The 23195-nt window shown below is 38.3% G+C and overlaps 1 protein-coding gene across 3 annotated transcripts in view; it reads right to left on the bottom strand.

Moving 5' to 3' along the window:
- CDKAL1 (CDKAL1 threonylcarbamoyladenosine tRNA methylthiotransferase) overlaps positions 1–23195 on the bottom strand; it is a 395226-nt gene that overhangs the window by 9932 nt on the left and 362099 nt on the right. For all 3 annotated transcript variants that reach the window (XM_085051690.1, XM_085051691.1, XM_085051692.1), the window contains exons 14-15: positions 18495–18578; positions 13375–13539 (exon numbers count right to left, since the gene is read on the bottom strand). In XM_085051690.1, coding sequence (XP_084907816.1) covers positions 13375–13539; positions 18495–18578 — 249 coding nt within the window. The remainder of the gene's footprint in view (positions 1–13374; positions 13540–18494; positions 18579–23195) is intronic.

The raw sequence follows: 23195 nt of genomic DNA, 5'->3' as shown, positions 1-23195 counted from the left end.
GAAGAGAAAAGCTGCATTTCAGGATGATAATGCAAATATAAACTTATGTCTGTTTCTGAAGCACTCAGAAATTTAATTATGGGGGTCATAGGAAAGGTTAGGAATAAGTAAGTAAACTCCCTTGAAAGCAAGGTTTAAACGACATGTAAGAACACTAATACTACATGACAAACAATGAAGAGAAAAATATCTAACAGCAGCTTACCAAATTGGATGCTAGCAAAACTTTCTTTACCCAAAAGCATGTCAAGCATTGGAACAGGCTGCCCAGGCAAGTGGCTGAGTCACTGTCCCAATAGGTATTTAGAAGATGTGTGGATGAGGCACTTGGGGCCATGGTTTAATGATGGACTTGGCAGTGCTGGGTTAGTGATTGGACCTGATGATCTGCAAGGTCTTTTCCAACCTAAAAGATTCTGATCGTAAAGGAATAGTCTCAGCTCTGTTCACAGGGGAAACATATTTGCATATGGATGTGTGTGAAAATAGTGTATAAGCAGCTAGTAAAAGGCTGAAACACAGTACAGTTGGCATTTACAAGGAAATGAGGAATGTTAAACTTTTCACTATTTAGAAAAGGCAACTGGTCTGTGAAAATACAGCCCATAATATTTTAATACAGCTTTCTTTTATGTTTTGCTGTTGCCTTTTTCTCTAGGTGAATAAAAGTGTTAGCAGCAATTGACTCCTGGGTGTCCTCCAAACCATTTCAGTATCTCTGCCTATCCTGGTAACTTTTGAGCCCACTCACTTCAACAGTGGGAGAACAGCAAGGACTGGTAAAAAACCCTTGCCCAGATCCAAATCAGTGCTCCTTTTGAGGGGAAGGCCAGACTGCAGCCTCAACAAACTGTTTTATGCCATCACCCTGCTGACCAGCTTGTACTCCTAACACTCCAAATCACATGCAGTAGTTACACAACCAGGAAAACAAATTACAAAAAAGTGAAAGAAACAAAAATAAAACAGAAAATGACCAGAAAGTGGTAAACTTATACTAGGTGTGAGAAATATACAGGGATGAGAAATGCAAGCCCACAGGATGATAACTGTGAGGCTTAATCTAGTCTTTAACAAATTGATGGGTTTGGATTTTAAAATGTTTCATGTCTCCGTACTAAAGCTTAACGGCACTACAACAGTTTTCTTTCATCACACAAGATACTCCCCCAAGTATAATTCATTCCTTTCCAGCCATTAAGAGCTGCACATCTGGCTTTCCCCTGTGGTTCTGTGACAAAATCTGATTATGCTACAGAATCTTAAGCACTTCTCACTGAAAAAATAATGAACTAACATTTCTTTGGACAGAGACACATGAGTTGAAAAAGGAAAAGAATTCCTGTCATTCTAAGCACTACTTCCATCATTTCACCAAATTAAAGTTCTTGTATTTTAAAAAAACTGTCTGTGTCAGAAATGGATATTCACAGCTGTCCTTTTTGTATGATAATTATGTTATCTGCACTTATCAGAGATTTTGTATGTGAGAATTGCAAAATAGCTTCCATACGGATAAGATAAATCACAGTCACACTGACTGAAATGACTTAACAATCACATGTGAAGTCATGTCAAAACAAGGACGAGATTTAACAAAAAATCGTCTAGTCCTGATAACAAGACCCTTTCCTCAGGACCAGAAATCCATCTGGTCGATATTATGCATAGGTAGTTTTTGTAGTTATGTGATTTTTTTAACAAAAAGAGCTTGAATGCACTGCCTACACATCTTTGTTCCATCAAAAAAGTACTTTCACAAACATTTCCAAGCCACCCCAATCCAAAATGGAGCATTTGTTCGAATTCTGCCACATTACACATATATAGGTATGAAGAAGAATCCATCAATTTCAAAGCCAAGACATTTAGTGAATAATTTTCTCATACAATATTGTGTCAAGGACCCCCCAGTCATATGGAGGCTAAAGAAAAATAATAGTGATTTCCATGCGGCTTTTCCTTTTTGTTTTGCATTTGATATCTGGCTCTCTAGCCAGTCAGGTTTCATTCCTTTCACTATTTATCACACATCCATCTCAGGTTGTAGTACTTGGGTGGTAAAACCTTTTGAGAAGTCACATGGGTCTACCATGCCTTGCCTACACTGCCATGCCTTGCCAATCTCCCAGCTAGACAGAAATGCATCATGTAATTAATAGCGATGGGGTCTCCTGCTCCACACATCACATAAGCTCCCACCTACATGACACTCACCCGGCAGCCTCTGGAAAAGAGGGTATTGGATAACACCAAACGAGGCAGGTGAACTCTTTAGGCTGTCCCATGCCAGAGGCTGGCGATTTTTGCACTGGAATAATGACAACATGCTCACACATGTATGGAGAGGGCTTCTTTACGGGCCAAGTCTCACAAAACAGTGTTGCTACTTGTAAGACCATGTAAAAAGGCAAAATAAAAATTGTCACAAAGAAGAGATTGATAGCACAGTAAATTCAACACTCATTACAGTATTTTCTGATTTGAGTCAGAAGCTTGGGATTAACTATTTTCTTATGGGTTGATGAGCTACCTTGATCAAAAGTGGTCTGCCTTCAGGCCCTTAATTATTTTGTGTGATTGCCAGCACCAAGAACAACTAAAAATGTATATTTCTTTTAGAAAATTATATATAAAATTTTTAGATGTATGTTTTTATTTTACAAATTATTTGTCAGCCATTTTCTACAATAATGAATGAGAAAAATCCGTATTATTTCTTTCATACCATGGTGGCATTGATGAACGTGTAGTTCAGCTTTGGTTTTGACTTTACACCACTGTATCTTAACTAAAAATGACTTAATGCTAGTGCTTGTGACCTAAGTTATTAAAAGCTGAAGCACCACTGCAGTACATATATTTTTCTCATCATAATTCTAGTTTTTTATAATAGCTAGGATGGAAGAAATATGTCCTAGATCATGATTTTACTATTACATCAAATCTGAGTTGTGGTCCTGACTCAGGAAAGAAATGAAAGTAAATATGCTGGAACTTTAACATCCCATGGGCTTGAGTTTCAAGCACAGAAAAGCTGTGCTTTAATCCCTCTGGCTCTTTTGGAACCTCAAAACTTGAACTGTTTCGGATGCCAACCTGAAAATCTGCTTAGAATCAATTACCTGTGAAAATGATGAACAAGCTTTGGAATTTGTAGTGAAAAAGAAAGGCTTAACACCTAAGGGACCCTGCAAGCAGATGTAGCACTAATTTTGCTTTAGTGGGAACATATATGGGATTTGGGCTATCTACACTAACCCTACTACACCCCCACCACAACCTTTCATGCTACCTGACTGGATCTTTCAATGCAGAATTCCTTCATCCCAGTGCCGGATCACACAACAAATCCAGTTGTGATTTCTGGCTAGAATGGCTGGTATTAGAATAAATCAGTAGAAAATCTTTTTGCATCTCTAAGCAGGGTTCTAATGTCTGAAATAATAAATTATAGGTGGGGGAATTCTTCAAGTAATTTAAATACACAATGGGAAGTAATCAGAGGAAGGTTATCAAGATACTGTGTACTGTACTGTAACCACAAGTGTGTTCTGTACTGTACAGTAACCACAAGTAAAGCTGTCTTTAACGAAGTACTTAAATAACCAGTAATTTTTGTAAGTGTTTCTTTTACTTAATGGTCTTTGATAAAGCCCACAGGAACAGCTTGCTTTGAAACTTACTACAAATAAGAATTGATCCTACAGCTCAGTTTAGGAGTCAGGTCCCGTGAAAACTAGAAGGCACTTCAAGAGAGAACGCAAACTTTTAGAGCGAATATTTCTCCTGTAGTTTGAGAAGACTCCTTTAAAAAATATCTCAGTGGGACAGATTGTAGTAGGAGGGCAAGGGATTATTTCTATTGGTTTTTGGTCCAGTAAAACTGCAACAACACACTTTAATAGCTAATGGCATGATAAAGGATCTGAAGGGAATGTTAAATTTGATATGGAATACAGCCTGTACAAACACAAAGTTACAGGATGTGACCTTTGAGTGAGCACCAGTTTGTAAGCTTGCTTGGATGCTACAACATTCTCTGGCCTGTCTTTGAGAAAACAATTATCCTAATGTGTTCAACAGCCACAGTAAGTTCTTTGGATATTCTAGTGCAGTTAGGAGTATATCCTTGGTGGACTAAATTTAAGGCTGTGAATTTCACATCCCCTTCACTGAAGTACAATATTTGAATATTTTAAGCTACTTTTTGTCCATTGTAGCCACCAAATAGAACCTCATCCTTACTACTAAATTGCAATTTAATTTCAGTCAAAGGTATAGCTCCTGCAAATTTGCCTTTGAATTTTTATATGCAGACGTCTCCCACAACAATAATTTAGTAGTGACAAAACCTTACAAAATTCGGTTTTTTTCTCTTGCTGAAACACCTTTCCCCCTTTTTCTTATTACCCTTGACACCACAAAATTAAAAAAACCCCAAAACCTCTAATGTTACTGACAAGTATATTAAAAGCACAAACATAAATCACAATGTCCAAGTATTATAAAAGTCTGACGGTAAAATCATGATGAAAATGGATCTGGGTATCCCACTATAACTCATAATTAATTCTAATATTTCCAAATCAGCTCAACACTTTTTCAGTAGATCTGTCAGAATTTAAAAAAAAAAAAATTACTTGTAAAATTTATGTATACCTTAGCAATTCTGATTATCATAAAGGGAATAAGCAACAACACAAAGGATGATTATTAGACTATTAGAAACTCATTAACCTACTCAGAATCTAATAAAAATTTTGAACATGTAATAATATTAAAGGATACAGAACATGGCAGTTTACCTTTAACATGGCTTGGTAATTTCTTTGAAATGAGATACACTTTTAAACAGTTTTTAGTTAAAAAATAGCCTAATCTCATGACTGCAATTTTTATTACCCTTCAAAACAATCTCAAAGGTAATTAATCATCTCACTTCAATGGTTTTGGCAACAAATACATTTCTAAGAGGCAGAAGTTCAACATTCCAGAACTTTGTATGTGTAAATTCAAACCTCCTACTGCCCTTTCATTTGGTGATGGGGAAAGCTGTATCATGAGCTCCATGTGCCTTTTTTGTGCTGTCCCATTCAAGTACTCATGCAGAAAGACTATTCTGATTACAGCTTCAATACATGAGAAACAGACAGAAATAACATCCATTCAAGAAATAAGTATCTGATGTCTCTGACTTCATTTTTGCTTGCAGGGAAAGGAAAGACAGCGAAGAAATGGAGAGAGAAATACTGCCTGTGTGTGGTTTTTGGTGATCTAAGGAGTACTAATAACAACAGAAGGGATGACTAAATACTACAAGCAGAGGTAAAATGTACACATGGGCTGAATATCCTTCAACTTTCTTTGTATTAGAGTCTACTGGAGATCTATACAATTCAAACCTATAATGATTTTTGTGGATTGGATGTAGATGACTTCCAAAACAACATAAAAATTGAGAAAAGTTATGGCTGCTATATTTTTCTCCTAAAAACCAATTAAAACTTACTGAACATTGGTTCATTAAACAATAAAGGATTACTAAAAAAAAATGCTATTTGATTCTTCCCAAAGAATCTGTTTGGTAGAGATCTCATGGAAAAGAAAAAATATTTTAAAAGAACTCCTAAATATTACAGGGAGTGTCAAGTAGTTAAAATTACCATGGCTACACACTTCCAATTTGTCCCTATGCCAACAGAGAGTGAAACCCACTCACTGATCTTGCAGTGCAGCCTCAGCAGTTTAAGAACTACAAATAATACGCAAAAATGGCAGAACTGTTTTAGCACTTGGAGTTTTACTTCTGGAGGCAGAAGGGGTAGAACATTTCTGTTTAACCTTTTCTTATTCTCCAGAAAATGACTTGGAGTTGAATCCTCCAAGCCATTACTATTTCCATTTATTGCATGCACTGAACAGGATTAACATAATTACTTAATTTAAAGTTATTAAACAGTGACATTCAGCAAAATAACACTGCCTGTTGAGGAAATGAAAAGTAGATAAATTAAAGTTCAGATCTTTTCACCTGAAATGGAATATGGTGAGCATTTGTTTGAAAAGGATCTATGGAATATGTGTTGTTTCAGCTGAGCTTTGGTCACTGTAGTTGAAATTCAGCCCTGCCAGAGGGATGGGCAGAAAGACAACATGCCTATTAAATTAAAAACCTCAAGACAAAACTACTTGGTGAAGGCCTTATGCTGGCTCTTGAGTTTGCTGTCTAAAACCACCTCTATGTATTTTTGCCCTCTAAGCAGTGCAGAGAAATGTGTTGCATCAACACACATGCACTACCTTCTGTTCCAGTTTGTGAGTCATCAAATGGCTGAATTAAAATGTCTGTAGAATTATAGAAGATAAGGCTGGAATGGAAACAAAGAGGTCACCTCGCCCATACTCATGACCCAAGGTGGCTGACCTACATCTCAAGTGTTTGTCACAGATATGGGCTAAGCATCTTCCTAACGATCAGCATTGATTAAACTTCCCCAACCACTTCAAGCGATTCAAGCCAGTGCTTATCTAAACCCAGCAAGAAAAATCTAGTCTGCCCATAAGAAAGAATCCACCCTAAGCTTCAAATTTGAAGAAGATAAATGGGCTTTCAAGCAGAAGAAAAATTGAAGTCAACTCAAATCCCCAAATAAACAAAGCCAACACAGCAGGCAGATAATGTGTAGATCACAAAAATCAGCATATAAAAATTGGCATGTGTACAGCACATGACAAATTTTTGTTCCTTTTTCAGAAAAAGATAACTTTTGAAGGTCCTTTTAAAAAACATCCATAGGTGGCATGGAGCTCTGCTCTTCAAAAGGAATAATCTCTCTTACTACATTTACTTTACAATAACCTTCATGAAATAACTGAAGAAAACATGAGAAAAAAAGATTAATTAAGAGGGATTTTACACCATCTTTTATGACCTCTGTTTACAATCACCAGGGAATACAAGTAACACATTAAATAAAACAGATTAATACATGTAAAAGCACTAAGTACTTGTACGCCTTGCTCTACAATCAGTTCTTCCAGAGAATCATTGAGTCATAGAATCATTTGCATTGGAATGAACCTCAAAGATTATCTTGTTGCAACCCCCTTGCCATGGTCAGGGACACCTTCCACTAGACCAGGTTGCTCAGAGCCCCATCCAACCTGGCCTTGAACACCTCCAGAGATGGGGCATCCAGTGCTTCTATGGACAACCTGGTCATTTCAGTGCCTCATTCCCTCACAGTAAGTATTTTTTTCTGAATATCTAATCTAAACCCATTCTCTTTTCGTTTGAATGCATTCCCCCTTGTCCTGTCACTAGGTGCTCAGGTAAAATGCCCCTCTCCATCTTTGTTGCAGATTCCCTTCAGATACTGGAAGGCCACAATTAGGTCACCTTAAAGTTTCCTCCTTTCCAGGCTGAGCAAAGCCAATTCTCTGAGTTTCCTCATCGCAGAGGTACTTCATTCCTCTAATCATCTTGGTGGCTTCCTCTGGACTCACCCCACAGGTGCATGTCCTTCCTGTGCTGGGGACCCCAGAGCTGGACACTGCAGGTGGGGTCTCACCAGAGCAGAGGAGCAGAATCCCCTCCCTCATCCTGCTGACCACACTGCTTTGGATGCAGCCCTGGACACATTTGGCTCTCTGGGCTGTGAGGAGCCCAGAAAGCCAAATGCTGGCTCATGCCTGGCCTCTCGTCCACCAGCAACCCCAGGTCCTTCTAGGCAGGGCTGTTCTCCACCTGCTGATCCCCCAGCCAGCACTGATACCAGGGATTGCCCTGACCCAGGTGCAACACCTTGTACTTGGTCTTGCCCAGTCCTCGAGCTTGTCCAAGTCCCTTCGCATGGCATCCCATCCTTCAGCTGTGACAACTGCACCACTCAGCTTGGTGTCACAAAAGTGGTGTCAGAAAGTAGGAGAGAGGGCAACTGAGTTAACAAAAGGTGTGTTCCCAAGAATGCAAGAGCATCAAGTAGTGCATCATATTTTCATAAAGCAATACTTGAAAATGATTTTACGTAGAAGATGTTCCTATTTTTTGTCAGTATGTTTCTCTTTAATAGAAACTTCCCCCACATGTTTCTCAAATTGGACTTTGTGACTCAAAGATCCCTTTGCAAAGTAGCTTTCTGAGAGAGGTAAAAGATATATTATATATTGGTTTATCTTTCTTCTTTGGAAATTCTAATCTTTCATTAGCATTCTTATACATTCTATAGTTTCTGTTTCTGAAATGTTATGAAAGATTCCTCTACTCACACCTTTATGCCATTTTTTGATCTAAAATTTGCTTCCTCGTTCTCTTTTTCCCCTAAATCTCTAATCTCTAGTTCCTGTCCAGGAACCAAATCTTCCATCACTTTGAAACTCTAGCTTATGTAAAAACTGTGCTCATTAATTAACGCACATCTTCCACGTTTCCTTCCAAGTCCTTGAAGGAAGTTTCCAATACAGAGATCTTAATGCTGACATGATTTCTTTAATTTCTGTTCCAGCAGAAGATGTTTTTTTCCCCCTTCTCCATTTTATTTTGCCTGCAAGTGAAGCACCCTTTCTACATGAGATCAGAGAGTTTCCTTTAAGCTATGCTTTGTTGAATTTTCTTTCTGGCAGGCTATAAAGAAGTGTTTGATATATGCATCTTTCCTGTTTCTTAACATCAGAAAAAAGTAATGTTTAGAGGTCATGTTTTGCTAACATAACTAGAAAATAACTGGTCACTAACTAGAAGACCAGGAACATAAAGCTTCTTCATTAGTATCCAAAAGTAGAATGCCATAATAACCTACTGTAGGTTATTGGGGCATTTAAAATGCAGGCAGGATGGGGGAGAAAACAGGAACAAGCAGAATGACCAAATAATTGGTTGCTAACTGAAAATCAGTGGCTCATTCCTCCTTTCCTCCGAAGAGCCCAATGACTTGGATAACTATTAGATTAACAGGCCAACTGTGGGTGTTTCCTAAGGCCTGGGAGCCACAGAGATGAGCACCAAGACCCCAGACTCACAAAAAGAGATATTGCAAATGCAGGCTCCCAGCAGATGCCACTCACAAGGGAAGTATTAGACATGGAGAATGTAATCACAGAAACCAATGGAAAACAGAAAACTGGAAGATGCACCTGTATTTGTTTGAAAAGAAAGTCAGTCATAGACCCATTATAGAAACATGAACTATGAACATAAAATAATCATGACTGGGGATTAAACAGCCTGTTAAAATTATTTTTTTTCCTCTTGCCTTAATTTTCCATCTGATCAAAATTTCCCACCAAAGGCCCTCAGACTTATGGGGCTTTGATTCTGGCAATGCATTTCAACTCTGGCAGGTAGCCAGCCTTTTATTTTTATCCCTCAGCCCTCTGGTCTCTTCTTCATATATTTCTCATCTTACAGTATTTTTTTTCCTCTAGTCACAGAACATGTGTAAACAACCAGAATTATTTTTGGAGTACAGAAGCATAACATACCCTATTTCTGGCTCTAACAAGAGATCATATTCTTGCAAATTCTTACTTTTTTCAATGATTAGTTTTGGGCAAACATTTGTCTGTAAATAGGATACATTTATTAGGTATTTTACTTTATGCTGCTGAAGTTGAGATCCCTAAATATGGCCAAATAAAATGAATACAAATATTAAAATGTTTTCTTTTTAAATTAGATTACATTCAGACTGTTGACACACACTGCTGACTTTTCAAAAATATTATCCAATGATAATATACTCAACACTATGTGCATTGCAAACCTACCTCCAAATCCTCAAAGACAAGTTTACCAGAGTGGTTAAGAACACAGAAGACATGTTAAATTGCTTTTCTGAATCTCAAAATGCTGAAGTGCATCCTTAATGCTTTGTGGACTCCAAGCCTACCTCAATGAAAGGATATAACATCTACAGCATTTACATCTTCTTTTTGTTCCTGGGAAACTTACCAGAAAAAGCTTGATCAAAGCTTTGAAATACTTATTCACTGATATTTGTAATTGCAGTTAGCAACTCACGACAGGTTTGTTTTGTCTGAATGTTCATTTTAAGGTTACTATCACTACTTTTTAATGTCCAGTTCACATACATCCTATGTTAGATATACCAGAACCAAGTCCAAAAATGCCTTTACACATGTGTTCATGCTTCATTGACTTTAACTTTCACCTATATATCCTCTGCAATGCATGTCTTCTAAATATGGTTCTATTACTGGATCAGCAACTGCACATTTTAAAACCAAGTAAGTCTATAGTAGATCTCAGTCAATTGGGATTTCCAAATGTTTGCCCCTCCACACAGCCCTCCTGTAAAATTGTGCTGCTTGGAGACATCATTCCCTTTTGAGTGACTTTTTAAAAAAAAATCATGCTGAAGTAAAAAATAAAAAAAATCCTGGCAAATATTTGTGCATTTTACTACTTAATATGTCCACTACAATTGCTAAATTTGATTGCTTTGACAGCTTTTTAACCCGAGCTGCTGACTCCAAGACTCTGCTTTCCTTCCTGTCCCAAATTCTGCCACAGAGCCTAACATTATTGAATGTCATGACCTTGTTCTAAGCCCATCTACTTGGTTACAGTTTTTTCCTTAAAGAATATAACTGTAAGATAGGACATTCTACATCATTAGTACATTAATGGATACACATACCAGCTGTGTTCTTCCTACACTGAAAAAGCATGAAATACAGATATGCTAGAAATACTCTGAATTAATTCTGTACTTATTTGCCTCCTTACTTGTCACAGATACACAATGTGTGAATATTTTATTGAGTCTCTAAATTGTCCTTTATGTTTTTGCATTTTGCATTCCCTCTTTTTCAGTCAAATCTGTTGACTCTAGTTGGCGACCTACTTCTTTTGTTTCTTTGGACCAATTTGCCGCCCCAGTCATGCAGCCAAAATGGTAGAAAAAGGCCTACAACTGTTCCTTCAGACACACATGTTGCTTGTGGTGCTCCCTCTCAATTTGTCAGAAAAAATGATTGCGGGTTATGTATCAGATGAGAAAGAGAGCACACAATAGCAGATAAGCTCTGATCCTTTGGAGGTCCTTCTCCTCACAGCATCTATAAAAGCATCTTCTTGCTTAGGATGAGTTTATGACTTGCTTTGACATCCTCACATTATGGTGCTCTCAAATTTTATGATTTTATTTTTTAGCTGTATGGGTAATTTCCTTAAAGACCACAGTTTAAAAAGCTTTCACTCTTTCTGTGAACATTCCACATTACAGAGAAGTACAGCTGTGATGGATTTTGAAACATCTTTTACTGTGTCCTATACAAGTTAATTAAAACACCCTTAATATTGAGCAGACCCTAATTCTTGCTCATTTCTGTGCACAGTAGAAAAGTTATCCAAGACTTTACCTCTGCAAGCTGCAGAAAACCTAGTGGAGACACTTGGGATCTTGTTAAAGATCCAAGATAGTTTGTTACTTTTGAGTATCTGAATTCATCTGTTCTGAATTGCCTCCTTCTTTCCCCAACCTGCCATCCGTGCACGTAACAAGCTATAAAGGGCTCCCATGACATATGCTACCCTTTTTTCTTGCTCAAAGCACCTTTGGTTAGAACTACGTGTCTTGAGCACATGCAGCAGGAAGTGTTTCCCAGCAGTCCAACCAAATTGCATCTTGCAGCCTGCCAGAAACCCAAAGTAACTTTTGTTGCAAACTGACTGTTTTCTTCCGGAAACCTAAAGAACGTTGCTATTTGTATGATTTTTCAGGAGGAACTTCCCACTAAGAATTTCAGTTCATGTTCTATATATTATACATTAGCCAAGTGTGATTAAAAGCTTTCTGCTGCAGCTTCTACGTAACAAAGATGTTCCAATTACTGAAATAATGAGATTCTATTTTTTCTATTAAACAAAAGTTCCTAACATTTCCAGTGGACCCATCACAAATAAGGTACTGCCTTGAATGAACACTGGTAACCACAAAAGTCACTAAAAGCAATTTGTTTTATCATTTGCTTGCTGCAGCCATTTATGGGGGAATTCCAGGTATTTGTTCATGCCTATCCAAAGGGAAGGACTAGATCTATGTATCTCAATGAGTCCTTATGGCAATTATCTGTATCCTTGATTTTAATAATTTTATCTCTCAATTTTAACAAAACTAAATTCAGTCAAGAGCTTGCTTGCTTGTCCCCATCTACAAGCTTCTGGCAGTACATACGCCGCTTAATGACAGTCTTGGTTCTGGTCCAGAGATTATTAAAAAAAAATGTTATGATGAAAAAATCAGCTGTGTTTAAATAGCTACATAGTCCAACCAGACAATTTGAAGGTTTTGGCTGTTTTTTTCCCTCTTACAGACCCTTATCAGGCCAATATACACATACGCACAGACAATATTAATGGAGAGCTTAGTAATGTGTTTGTGCTTAAGTGTCATGATCTGCTGAGCACAGTAGGTGCGTTACAGGGAGTGCGTTATTGCTGCTCTGTGTTTCCACAGCCAGGCTTATTCAAGAGACCAAGGAGCTTAGCTTAACATTGGTCAGCTCAGGTATGCCTTGAATGATGTATTTCAAATGTGTCTACTTAAAACATAAACAAGGATATGTATATACTTTAATACTTGTCAGCAATTTACAGTAAAAGCAGTAAGGTGGCTGATAAACTGCCAATTATCCTTCTTCCATGCGCTACATATTTTTTGGAGATCCTAACAACAGCGCTGGAGAAAGGACATCAAATGATGCTTAGAAATGTGATACACATTTTCATTTCACACTCCATCAGTTTTTACAACTGGAGCTCCATGAAATGTATGAGAATATTTGGCTAACAGCCCTATCTACTGAGGTGTAAAATAAGAATCAGATCTCTTTTTAAAAGAGTTTCATTTTCTTTACATGACTAAATCAGATATTGACCTTTTTCCAAAATATATTGTAAATACTCTGCACATCTACCCATCAATTAATTTTGAATCTCTGAATTGTGTTTAGACCTGTTTTAATAGATATGTAATCAATACACATTTCTTTAAAAACAGCTTTGTAAAAAAAAACAAAAAACTGATTCATCCTTCCACTAAACTGAAATACATTGTATTACAGAATTCCTGGTGTTTAATCTTTTCAATTCTATTAAGTTCTTTCCCCATCTTGCACCTTGAAACAAGAAACAAGTGTATTATTGCCTTTATAGTCAGCAAAGTAAAGCTACGAGCATTAGCAAAAACATATTTTGAATTCAGATTTCAATCTGTCAGAAAAGATTAAAGCTTCATGCATATATAAATGGGAACTATAAAATTATAACAGATACATAGCATGGAATCATTTTGCTTGAACAGCTGCAGATTTACCAGTGTAGTAAAGCAGAAAATGTCTTTTACTCACCTCTGTTAAACCAGAAACTTCTCCTTTTGCTAACGGTCTGGTGATGGATGCAGTGTGAACTCTGGCATCTGATACTGGCTGGCCCTTCATAAAATGTTTCCCAGCTTCATAAATATTCACTTCTACCATCTTACCCATTAACAGAGGATCTTTTGGCACAAGAACCTTTGAAATAAAATAAAGACATAGTTACTAAATAACACAAGCAACATTAGAGTCTCTATCCACTCAGAAAACAGATTTTTGATAAACATCAGAGAAAATCCTAAAACTTAAACTTAGGCACCAGTGTCACCTACAGCCCCTGACACACTTGACCAGTAAGATTTCCAGCTTGCCTTCTTCAAGAGCTTTGCACTGTTAGCTCAGCTCTTTTCAACTCCAACCGATTCCTTAAGTCATGTTTTTTGATTGGTGAGAAAGTTGGGCCTGAGTTGCAGCTTTTGAATCCAGACCCTAACAGCTCCCAAGGGCATTTGTACTACACAGTTCTAACAGACTGCTTCTTATTTCCATGTCTGTCCCCTGACACCTTTTCAATAAAATGTTTTTAAGTCTGTAAAGGCTTGTTGGGGGTTGAGAATTTCTTCCCATTCCTGTTACTAAGCAACAAATAGTCCGATGTTTAGAGCGATCAAGTCTTTTGTAAAAGACAAAAGCTAGGTTTTTGGGCAGGGTACGGTAAGGGAAGAGCAAGCCCTGGGAACGCTCTCTCGTGGTTCGGACGCTGAGGAGGGAGGCTGCTTATTTTGTTGCTCTTTGCTTTGGACCAGAGCGGATCCAGCTGTGCCCTGTTTCTTTCCTCTTCTCCTGGCTGGGTGAGCTTTGATTCAGCTTTTCTCCTCACGGGGAAGGGCACGTTTTTCCCCCCCCGGGCTGCGTTCCCTCGTGGCTGCTGCCGGGAGAGTCCTGCGGCCCCTGCTGCCTGCCCCCGCCCTCTTCCACACGAGACCGCGGCGTCTGCTGTGACTGCAGAGATTCTCGCTGGCCGGAGAGAGAGAGCGCCCGCTCCTGCTGCCCTGTTCTCTCGCTGCCCTGAGCTGTTTTCTGCTGCCCTGCGTGTTTTCTCAGCCCGTCCGCCATTGCAGCTGCCTGAGGCTGACCTGACCCTGCGCCACAGCGCCACCTGCAGCAGCTCGGGAGTCATCGCACCTGCTCTGGCTGGCCAGGAGCTCAACAGCGCCCCTACTGCTTGCAATCGTGATTGCACCACACGGGAGAAGGCTCAGCAGCTCACATTATCTGCTGTTTGGTTTTCTGGTTCTAGTTGTGGTTGCTATTATTGTTATTGTTTGTTTATAGACACTAGTAAAGAACTGATACTCCTTTTTCCCATACCTTTGCCTGAAAGCCCTTGATTTACAAAATTAAATAATTCGGAGGGAGGAGGGGAAGAAAAATCACATCCTCTGCTCTAGGGGAGGGTTCAACCTCTCTTGGCAGACACCTGTCTTTCAAACCGAGACAAGGCTTCAGGACAGAAATTATTACTCTTGTTTCTTTTTGCACAAGCCTTTATTTTGACTGTGCAGATCCTTTGCAGCTGAGATGCATGATTGACAATGAATGCCTGCAAAAATAGACAAGTGTATTTCTTGGGTCAGCAACTAATGCCAACCTTTCCTGAATTTGCACAACCATGATATCAGACAGTCCCACTGCACAAAAAAAAACCATAACAGATGTTCCTAAGTCATGCATCTTAAAAAAGAAAGAGCCCAACATACAGGAGCAACATTTTTTTTCTGGAAGAATAAATGGAGTTAAAATGGCTCCAAAATAGAAAAGCAGTTGAAAAAGAAAAGTGGAGTCATTTCCTGATAAATTACCTTTTTTACACTGTTTACAATGAAAAATTGAGTCACGGGGACTTATTTAATCACATTTACTTGAAGCTCATCCACACACAGAAACTCAGGATGGGTCAGGTTGGAAGGGACCACAGTTGGTCATCTGGTCCAATCTCCCTGTTCAAGCAGGGTCATCTTAGAGTATACAGCACACGATTTCACCCAGACAGTTCTGGAATATCTCCAGTGAGGGAGACTCCACACCCTCTCTGGGCAATCTGTAGCAGTGTGTGGTCATCTGCATAGTAATGACGCTCTTCCTCATGTTCAGGTGGAACTTCCTGTGCATCAGTTTCTGCCCATTGCCTCTTGTCCTATTGCCTGGCAACACTAAGAAGAGCCTGGTCCATTCTCCTGGCACTCTCCCTTCAGATACTCATGGACATTGATGAGGTCCCCTCTCAGTTGTCTCTTCTTGAGGCTGAGCAGGCCCAGCTCCCTCAGCCTGTCCTGGTAAGAGAGATGCTCCAGTGTCTTGATCAACATTGTTGCCCTGCACTGGACCTGCTCCAGGAGCTCCCTGTCTCTTGTGTCCTGAGGAGCCCAGAACTGGGCACAGCACTGCAGATGTGACCTCAGCAGGGCTGAGTAAAGCTTTTCAAACTCAATGATCACATCTTTATCTCTTGATTCTTTGATGCTGAAATTGAAATGCCTTAAAATGGCCTAACTTTGAAGACTACATGTGCAGAGGATTTTCAGAGAAAAAAAATCTATGCCCACATTTGGAGAGTATTTTGTTGCCAAACACCACCTCTCCATTTTCACATATCCCAACTGCTGATTGTCCCACTTGGAGGAATCACCACCAGTGGCGTCCCTTCTTCCCTGAAGGCTCAAGGTGTTCACGACTGTAAGTGTTTCCAGATCCTAGGATTTTGCTGAGTTTCCTAAGCATCTTCCAAGAAAAGCAAACATCTTTGCCTTTCAGAGACAGGAAAGCTGAGACTCAGCAAACACAAAGCCAGGATCCTAATCCTGAGAGGGTGTTACAGTGTGACTGGATCAGTTCTTCCCATGTAATTCATCTTGGGCAAATTTAAATCAAAGGGAAATTAAGCAGCAAAGTATATCACTGGGCTTGTGACATCTGTAAATCTTGTATTTCCACATGCAAAAGGGCAGTAACTCAACATAAACCCAGCTTCAGAAAAAGAAAGAGGTTAAGTGAAAATAACTGGGAGGTACCGTAAACAACCAAGCATCCAGGCTTGGCATACAGTCAGACATTTTTTTTGATAGAAGTATTTGTTATGAAAAAACCCTCAACCATATTTCTAAGAAACTAAGTTATACCAACAGAAACTCTCCACTTGGCTGTTGATCTGGCAAAGCACTCTTTGGTCACTTTAGACCACTCTGTTAAATGTAAACTGTATCATCTAAGCCTCCACAAATGTCAGCTGCAGCTCTGCCACAAACTCTGCCAGTGTAGCTCTATTGATGTGGGCTTAATAGCAAATTATTTCAGTACAGATGAGCTCAGTGAAGACAGAATATATTTGATAACTATCTGAGTTAACAGATTCTGAAGACTGCAACAGGATTCTGAGCTTCAGCTTCCAATAATATATAATATTTAGACTTTAGAGTGCTTTTCAATTTACTATCATTCAATTTACTGCTATAAGTTTTATTTACTAGCACCGATTTTTGTGCTTAGCAGGGTGAGCAGTAGGATATTATCCTTGTGAAACATGGCCCACATTAGATTTTAGGGAAAAGATTAACATTGTCCTAATGGAAAGCATTTCTTCCATAATAGAATTTAAAATTACTCCCTATGTTACTATTCGTATTTTGCAAATTCTTTACCAGTCCCAATCATGAGCTGTATTAGGTGATGTACAAACACACACTGTACAAACATCAACACTTTTCCTCCTCCACATATTGCTTTTCATTTAATTAATTAAGCTTCCATAAAATAAGTGTTGAACAAAAAAGCCCCAAGAATTTTTTTTTAATCTCTGTGTGGAAGACCATGTTCCTCAACTCTGATAAGCTACAAAATCAAGGAGCATCAATACACAAGACTTAGACAGAAGTTGGATATGAAACAAACAAAAAAAAAAGGGTTTTATTAAAAAAAAAAGAAGGAGAAAGTGAGGAAAAAATCATTAGTGACCCAGATATCTAACAGAAACAGATATTTCAAGAATAGCAATGTTACTTACTACTAAGGAAAAATAAATAAATAAATGCTGTAACATAACCCATAACCAGAAGAAAGCACTACTGGTGACTCCAGAAGCACAGCCATTTTCTATAATCTCTCCAGCTTCAGAAAACTGCATACTTAATGGTAGCAAAAGCAAACTGTAGACAGCTCAGTGCAAGAAAATGGAGAATAAAATCAGGATGATTCAGAAAAGGCAAATTTATTGGTTTTAAGCAACTCATCTACTTTTGTGCAAAAAACCCAGTTTTCTGAAATAGATGCTATACTTCCTTCCTTGCTCAAAGGTAACGTTTGTGTGTGGCAAGAATTTCTCTACAGAAAATACACAGAAGGAAATGACAAAAACTAGAAGGAAGGGATGCCATTCAGGGGGACCTGCACAAGCCTGAGAAGTGAACCCACAGGAATATAATGAGATTCAACAAGTCCAAGGGCAAGGTGCTGCAGCTGGGCTGAGGCAATCCCAGACATAAGCAGAAACTGAAGGAAGAAGTCACTGAGAGCAGCCCTGCCGAGAAGGACTTGGGGGTTCTTGTGGATAAGAGGCTGGACGTGAGCTGGCAATGTGCACTCACAACACAGAAATCTAATTGTATCCTGGGCTGCATCCAAAAAAAGGAGTGGCCAGCAGGGCCCCCTCCAGCCCAAACCATCGTATGATTCTATGAAATATAACATATCATGCTGAAGAGTTAATCTAAAGAAGCTTCTGACTTTTTTTTTTTTTTTTCAAATTGCATTACCTGAAAACTTTTCAGAAAGATGTATGCAAATTGTCATGACTCAACTATTCAGAAATCAATGCTTTGGGGACACAGAAATTAAAATTACTGCAATATTAAACAGCTTCTTAAACCATGCTGTATACTCAAACACCCACTTTAAATTTCTTAACATAATTTCAGGTAAATTATATTTACAACACAGAAACAAAATATCTCATAAAAAATTCTTGATGGTCACATGTTTCCTGGAAAATGCTTCTTATTTTTTCACTTGCTCTTTTGCACCCTGCCATACTGTATTGCTGAGATTATCAGATAGCAAAGGTAAAACAAAAATACGTTATTTAGTTTATTTAACTGTACCTGCTCATAGAAAGGATTGTGAGCAACATAGTAATTGGAGTCAAAGGATTCTTCTGTTACCAGAACTCTCTGCCTCTCACCAACCTGGAAAATAGAAGAAGAGAGATGACACAGAAAGCAAAATGAATGAGTTATACTGAGAACTGCAACTACAAACAAATATTCTTAGCAGGAGTAATCTAATTCTTTGAGGAAATTCTGTATCAGCAAGAAAGTGGAGTAGAGAAAACCTTACTTACAAGAGTCTAATACTGACAGGGTTCAAAGTCAGAATCGAGGGCTAGAACTGTGGGGCTGTAATGGTTTAACATGAAAATCCAGTTCACAAATATAAACTGATTTTCACTTATTAACATGATTGCAAATGAAAATGTCAGATGTGAACAAAGTCCATGACATCTTCATCCAGCTAAGGAAAAAATTCTGCAATCAATCACCAAAAGGGCACATTTTCTTTAAAAGCCACACTTGCTATTTGCAATGCTGGTGTGCGTCATTACACCTTCTTAGTGATCTCACTTCGCTGTACTCATGAGATCACACTGATTTCCATGACAGTGGAGCCAACACTGCCTGTGAAAAAGACTCAAGAAGAGTTTTTAACAACTCACAGACACAGCATACTAAAGGCAAAATAAACACTGGTCTAGAAAGATCTGTGTTTCAATTATACTTCCCTACCTCCAAATGCACTAACACAGTTTAAAGGAAGCACCAGTTTTAAAATTAAAGGGAAGTTAAATGGAAGATGCCAAGATAAGTCAGTTGCATTTAGGGGCCACACAGATGTGGAACAAAATCTGACCTTCCCTGAAGTTCAAAATCCCCCACATAACACCTTTGGTCTTGTCTATGACTGAGTTTATAATGAAGTCTATAGCTTAATTTCTGCAAACCTGGAAGGACATTTAGTTCACAGTTTTAGTCTAAGCCCATCTCTACTTTTTCCATCTAAATGTGCCCTGGATTAATTCCAAACTATTTGACAAATGCATTCTACAAATTACAACTGTTTAGCAAGTTAAATTTACTCACTGCTTTTATTACTATTTTGAGACTCAAAAAGCTTTCACATTTTACAGCAAAGTTTTAATACCTATGAGCAAAGTTACATTCCCCTCCCCTCTCCCTGAAAGACTCCCACCACATCCTAGTGGCAGCTGTTACATACAAGTTTTAAGACCTCCATCACAAGCTCCATGTGAATTAGCAAGATGCAGAGCAGATAATAACGTTTTGATTCCTTAAGGTACCAGCAGTATAAGATAAGATTAATACTTTCTCTAACAGTTAATGGCAGAATAGAACATTAAGAAATAGGAACAGCAATATCTCATCTACATTACAGTATACACACACACACACACACACACACACACACACACAGACAATACATACATAATTCTCCACTCGCTAAACAGAAAGACTTCCTAGAATAACTCTTGACTTCCCTTCCCTGTGCATTGATCTAGAACATTCCCAAAGTAAATCCTGGAGAGCAAGGGAGAAAGTGAGCACCCAGCTCATTTCCCCAAAGGCAGTTAAACTTCACTCCCCAGGACCATATGTGGTGGAGTACACAGCAGAAGGGGCAAAATCCCCATGTTCTAGACCCAGAATCCTAATAATAGAAAATATGTATATTTTTGCATACTTTTAAGAGGTGTTTAAGACTTGTTTATAGTACATTTAGAATTTCCATTCTCTGGGAAGTCTGCAAGTACAAATAACAACAGATAAAACATACTCAGATCTAAGTAAAAATCCAGTGTAACCAACAGTATGGTGGTTTTTTTGTTATTATGTTCAAGAAAACAGTTATAAAATTCCAATCCCTAGAGGAGTTTTGCAAAACGTGTCAATAAGGCACTCGAGATAACTACTCCTGTAATAAGATTACAAAGAACATTTCCCCTAAACTGAGAGGTTTTGTTACTTCTATAATATTTGAGACCACAGCTTTTAAAAATCACAACTCAACATCTGCTGTAGCACTGAAGTGCCCAAGTCTCAGATGTCCTGCAATATTATGCAAAAGAGGAGGACAAAATGTTAGATAAGCAACATTCACCCTTAGGCAAACTCACTACCACTGAAAAGCACCAAGGCCAATCACCAAGTCATGTCCTCACATCGTATTTATTATTTACCAATACTGAAACTTAGCAAACATGGCCCAAAGCAATACTGGATCTGTAACTAATTTCTCAGTTGTCTTGTGGTTCCCTGGGTCTCTCTGGTCATAACAGTCTGCTTTCATTGTGGCTATGAATCCTGCCGGTGAGGCAGACTAAGCTACATGTGTTATCTTCATACTTTCAGATGACAGAAAGGGAAGCATTTTATTAAAAAAAGAAAAAAAAAAAAAAGAAAAGAAAAAAATGAAAAGAAAAAAATTCAGAGGGAAGAAGGAAACAACACTTGTGTTACATCATTTGATATATGCTGTGGTTTCTTCAGAGACAAGTTGCAGGTTTTTCTCATCTTTGCTCCCAGGAGCCAAAAGAGCTCAGGTCTCCTCTCCGTGTCTCAGTGGGCACAGAGAGCAAGCTTCTGGGCTCAGAATTTCTTGGGAATGGGAGGAAATCAGGAAGACTAAATTTGTCACATAGCATCAAAATGGTGGCATTTAAATTGAGGACCAGAAGTGCAGAGGAGCCAAACAGCCTATACAGTACATGCAATACAGACAGACAGACAGACAGACACACACACACACACACACACAAGACTAGCATGGCACTCTGTACGGAACAAAAAGCAAACCCAGTAATTGTCTACTTGCTGAAGTTATGGATCTATAGCCTTGGCCAAGGCTGAGCTCCCAGACAGACACAATATTCAGCTATTTGCAGACTCTTTTGCCATAACAACAGAAAAGGAAAATTCCTTTTAATGAGTTAGGCCATTGCATATTCATGATCTACAAGACTAATTGGCTACATGCATTTGTAAGACGGAAAATTACTATCTATCCTGCATCCAAGTATAATTAAGAAGAAATGTAAGTACGCAGAACACAGCTTTGGTATTGAAATTTGTTCAAAAAGTGGAATATGTCATCATTTCTGCAATTATTCCCTTGGGATCTCTAAGTGCCCAAGTTTCACCTCTCTCAGAATTTAAATATGCAGAAACCAGACATGATATCTAATAACAGTCATAATTATAATAACCTTTGATGATTTTTTTTCAGGCATGTACCAGCAGAAGTAGTTCAGTATCTTATTTTTATTCCTATTCTTTCATCTGCTTCCACAGGTACACATGAGTTCCAGCTCTCAGGGAACTACAATTCTGCCAAAGCATCTGGAACTGAGGGAGCTCAGCCTTGGCATCTCATTTTGGAAAGGTTTCCTATAGAAGCATTATTTGTTTTCTTGACAGACGACAGCATGAAAATACTTATAAATGATAGCAAAAAAACCTTGCCCAGCAGCCTCCTGCCCAACAAGGTAGACTGCTCACATAATTTACACAAGGCCAATTTGTTTTCACCAGAAACAACGCAACAGCGCAACAAAGCTGCTGCTCTGATCACTTCCTGCACTGCAACAGTTACCAGGAAGTTTGTAAATCTCAGAGTTAGTAATCAAATCACTTAGGAACTTTCATTTAATTTTCATTTATCCTACAGGAAATTCTGACATGATAATTCTTTAACTCAGTTTTTCCTTTACCGGAAACCACGAAAAGCAATTTTTCCAGCTGGCTGATTTTAAAAAATAAATGAACAGTAAGAAATGTCCAAAATACTTTTTGGCTGCAGTCAAATGGTTTCTTTTTAAAATGAAAACTGACTGAATCACATAAAACACAAGACTGATTTTCAAACTCTCCAACAGTTTGGGTGCAAAGGACTGTCCCTTTTTATACACTTTGATAGAATATTGCTACATAATGTCAAAAATGGTGACTGTTGTGATTACACTCAGGTAATGTATATCCCTAATTCTTTTTCTAGTCAATGAAGACTATGACTGCACCAATTTTGATATGTTAATTACGACAGCCAGAGCATATGGCACATGATCTTTCTCAGTAACTCCTTATCGCTCTTTTACCTGAATTTTATTAGCTTTGTTTTAAAAGCCTCTGATTGGCTAAAAAAATACAAATTAATAACGACTATATATCTATATTTTTTCCATAGAAGAAGGCACACTGCCCATGCAGCATCTCCATTGATTTAGAGACAGTGGCCAAAGCCTCCCTCAGGCTTAGTTCAATTCATAGAGGAATTGATGAGCATCTCTCCAGTCGTGTTGAAGAAGGCTGGCTTGGGATTCTGACCCCAATCATCATGGAACATACTTAGTACAAGGCTTGGAAGCCAGATAAAAATCTGCTTTCCTGTAATTGTTATTTAAATACATCATAAAGCAGGCAATGAAGAATACACAGCATCACAATTTATGTGCGTATATTTTAGCAGATTATTCTGATGCATAAAATATTTCTGGTAACTGTGCATATTTGACCTTTAGTAAGTATAACAAAGTTTAATCAAAAGCAATTTAGAAACTGTTTATTCTACATCAGTTTTAGTTTACTTCTCTCCCGCTTCTTCAGCTGCTGTCTAATTATTTTGAATAAATTTTAGTAATTATGCAGCTGATGTATTCTTCACTATAAAGCAGAGATGAACTGCTGGACCTACTTTTTATAAATCACGTGAATCCTGCTGCAAATAGAAGCCAA

Source organism: Lichenostomus cassidix, chromosome 2, assembly GCF_008360975.1.
Source record: "Lichenostomus cassidix isolate B80296 chromosome 2, HeHo_3.0, whole genome shotgun sequence".
NCBI lineage: Eukaryota > Metazoa > Chordata > Aves > Passeriformes > Meliphagidae > Lichenostomus > Lichenostomus cassidix.
Note: the sequence above shows the minus strand (reverse complement) of the source record. Positions and strands in the feature narration are given on the sequence as shown.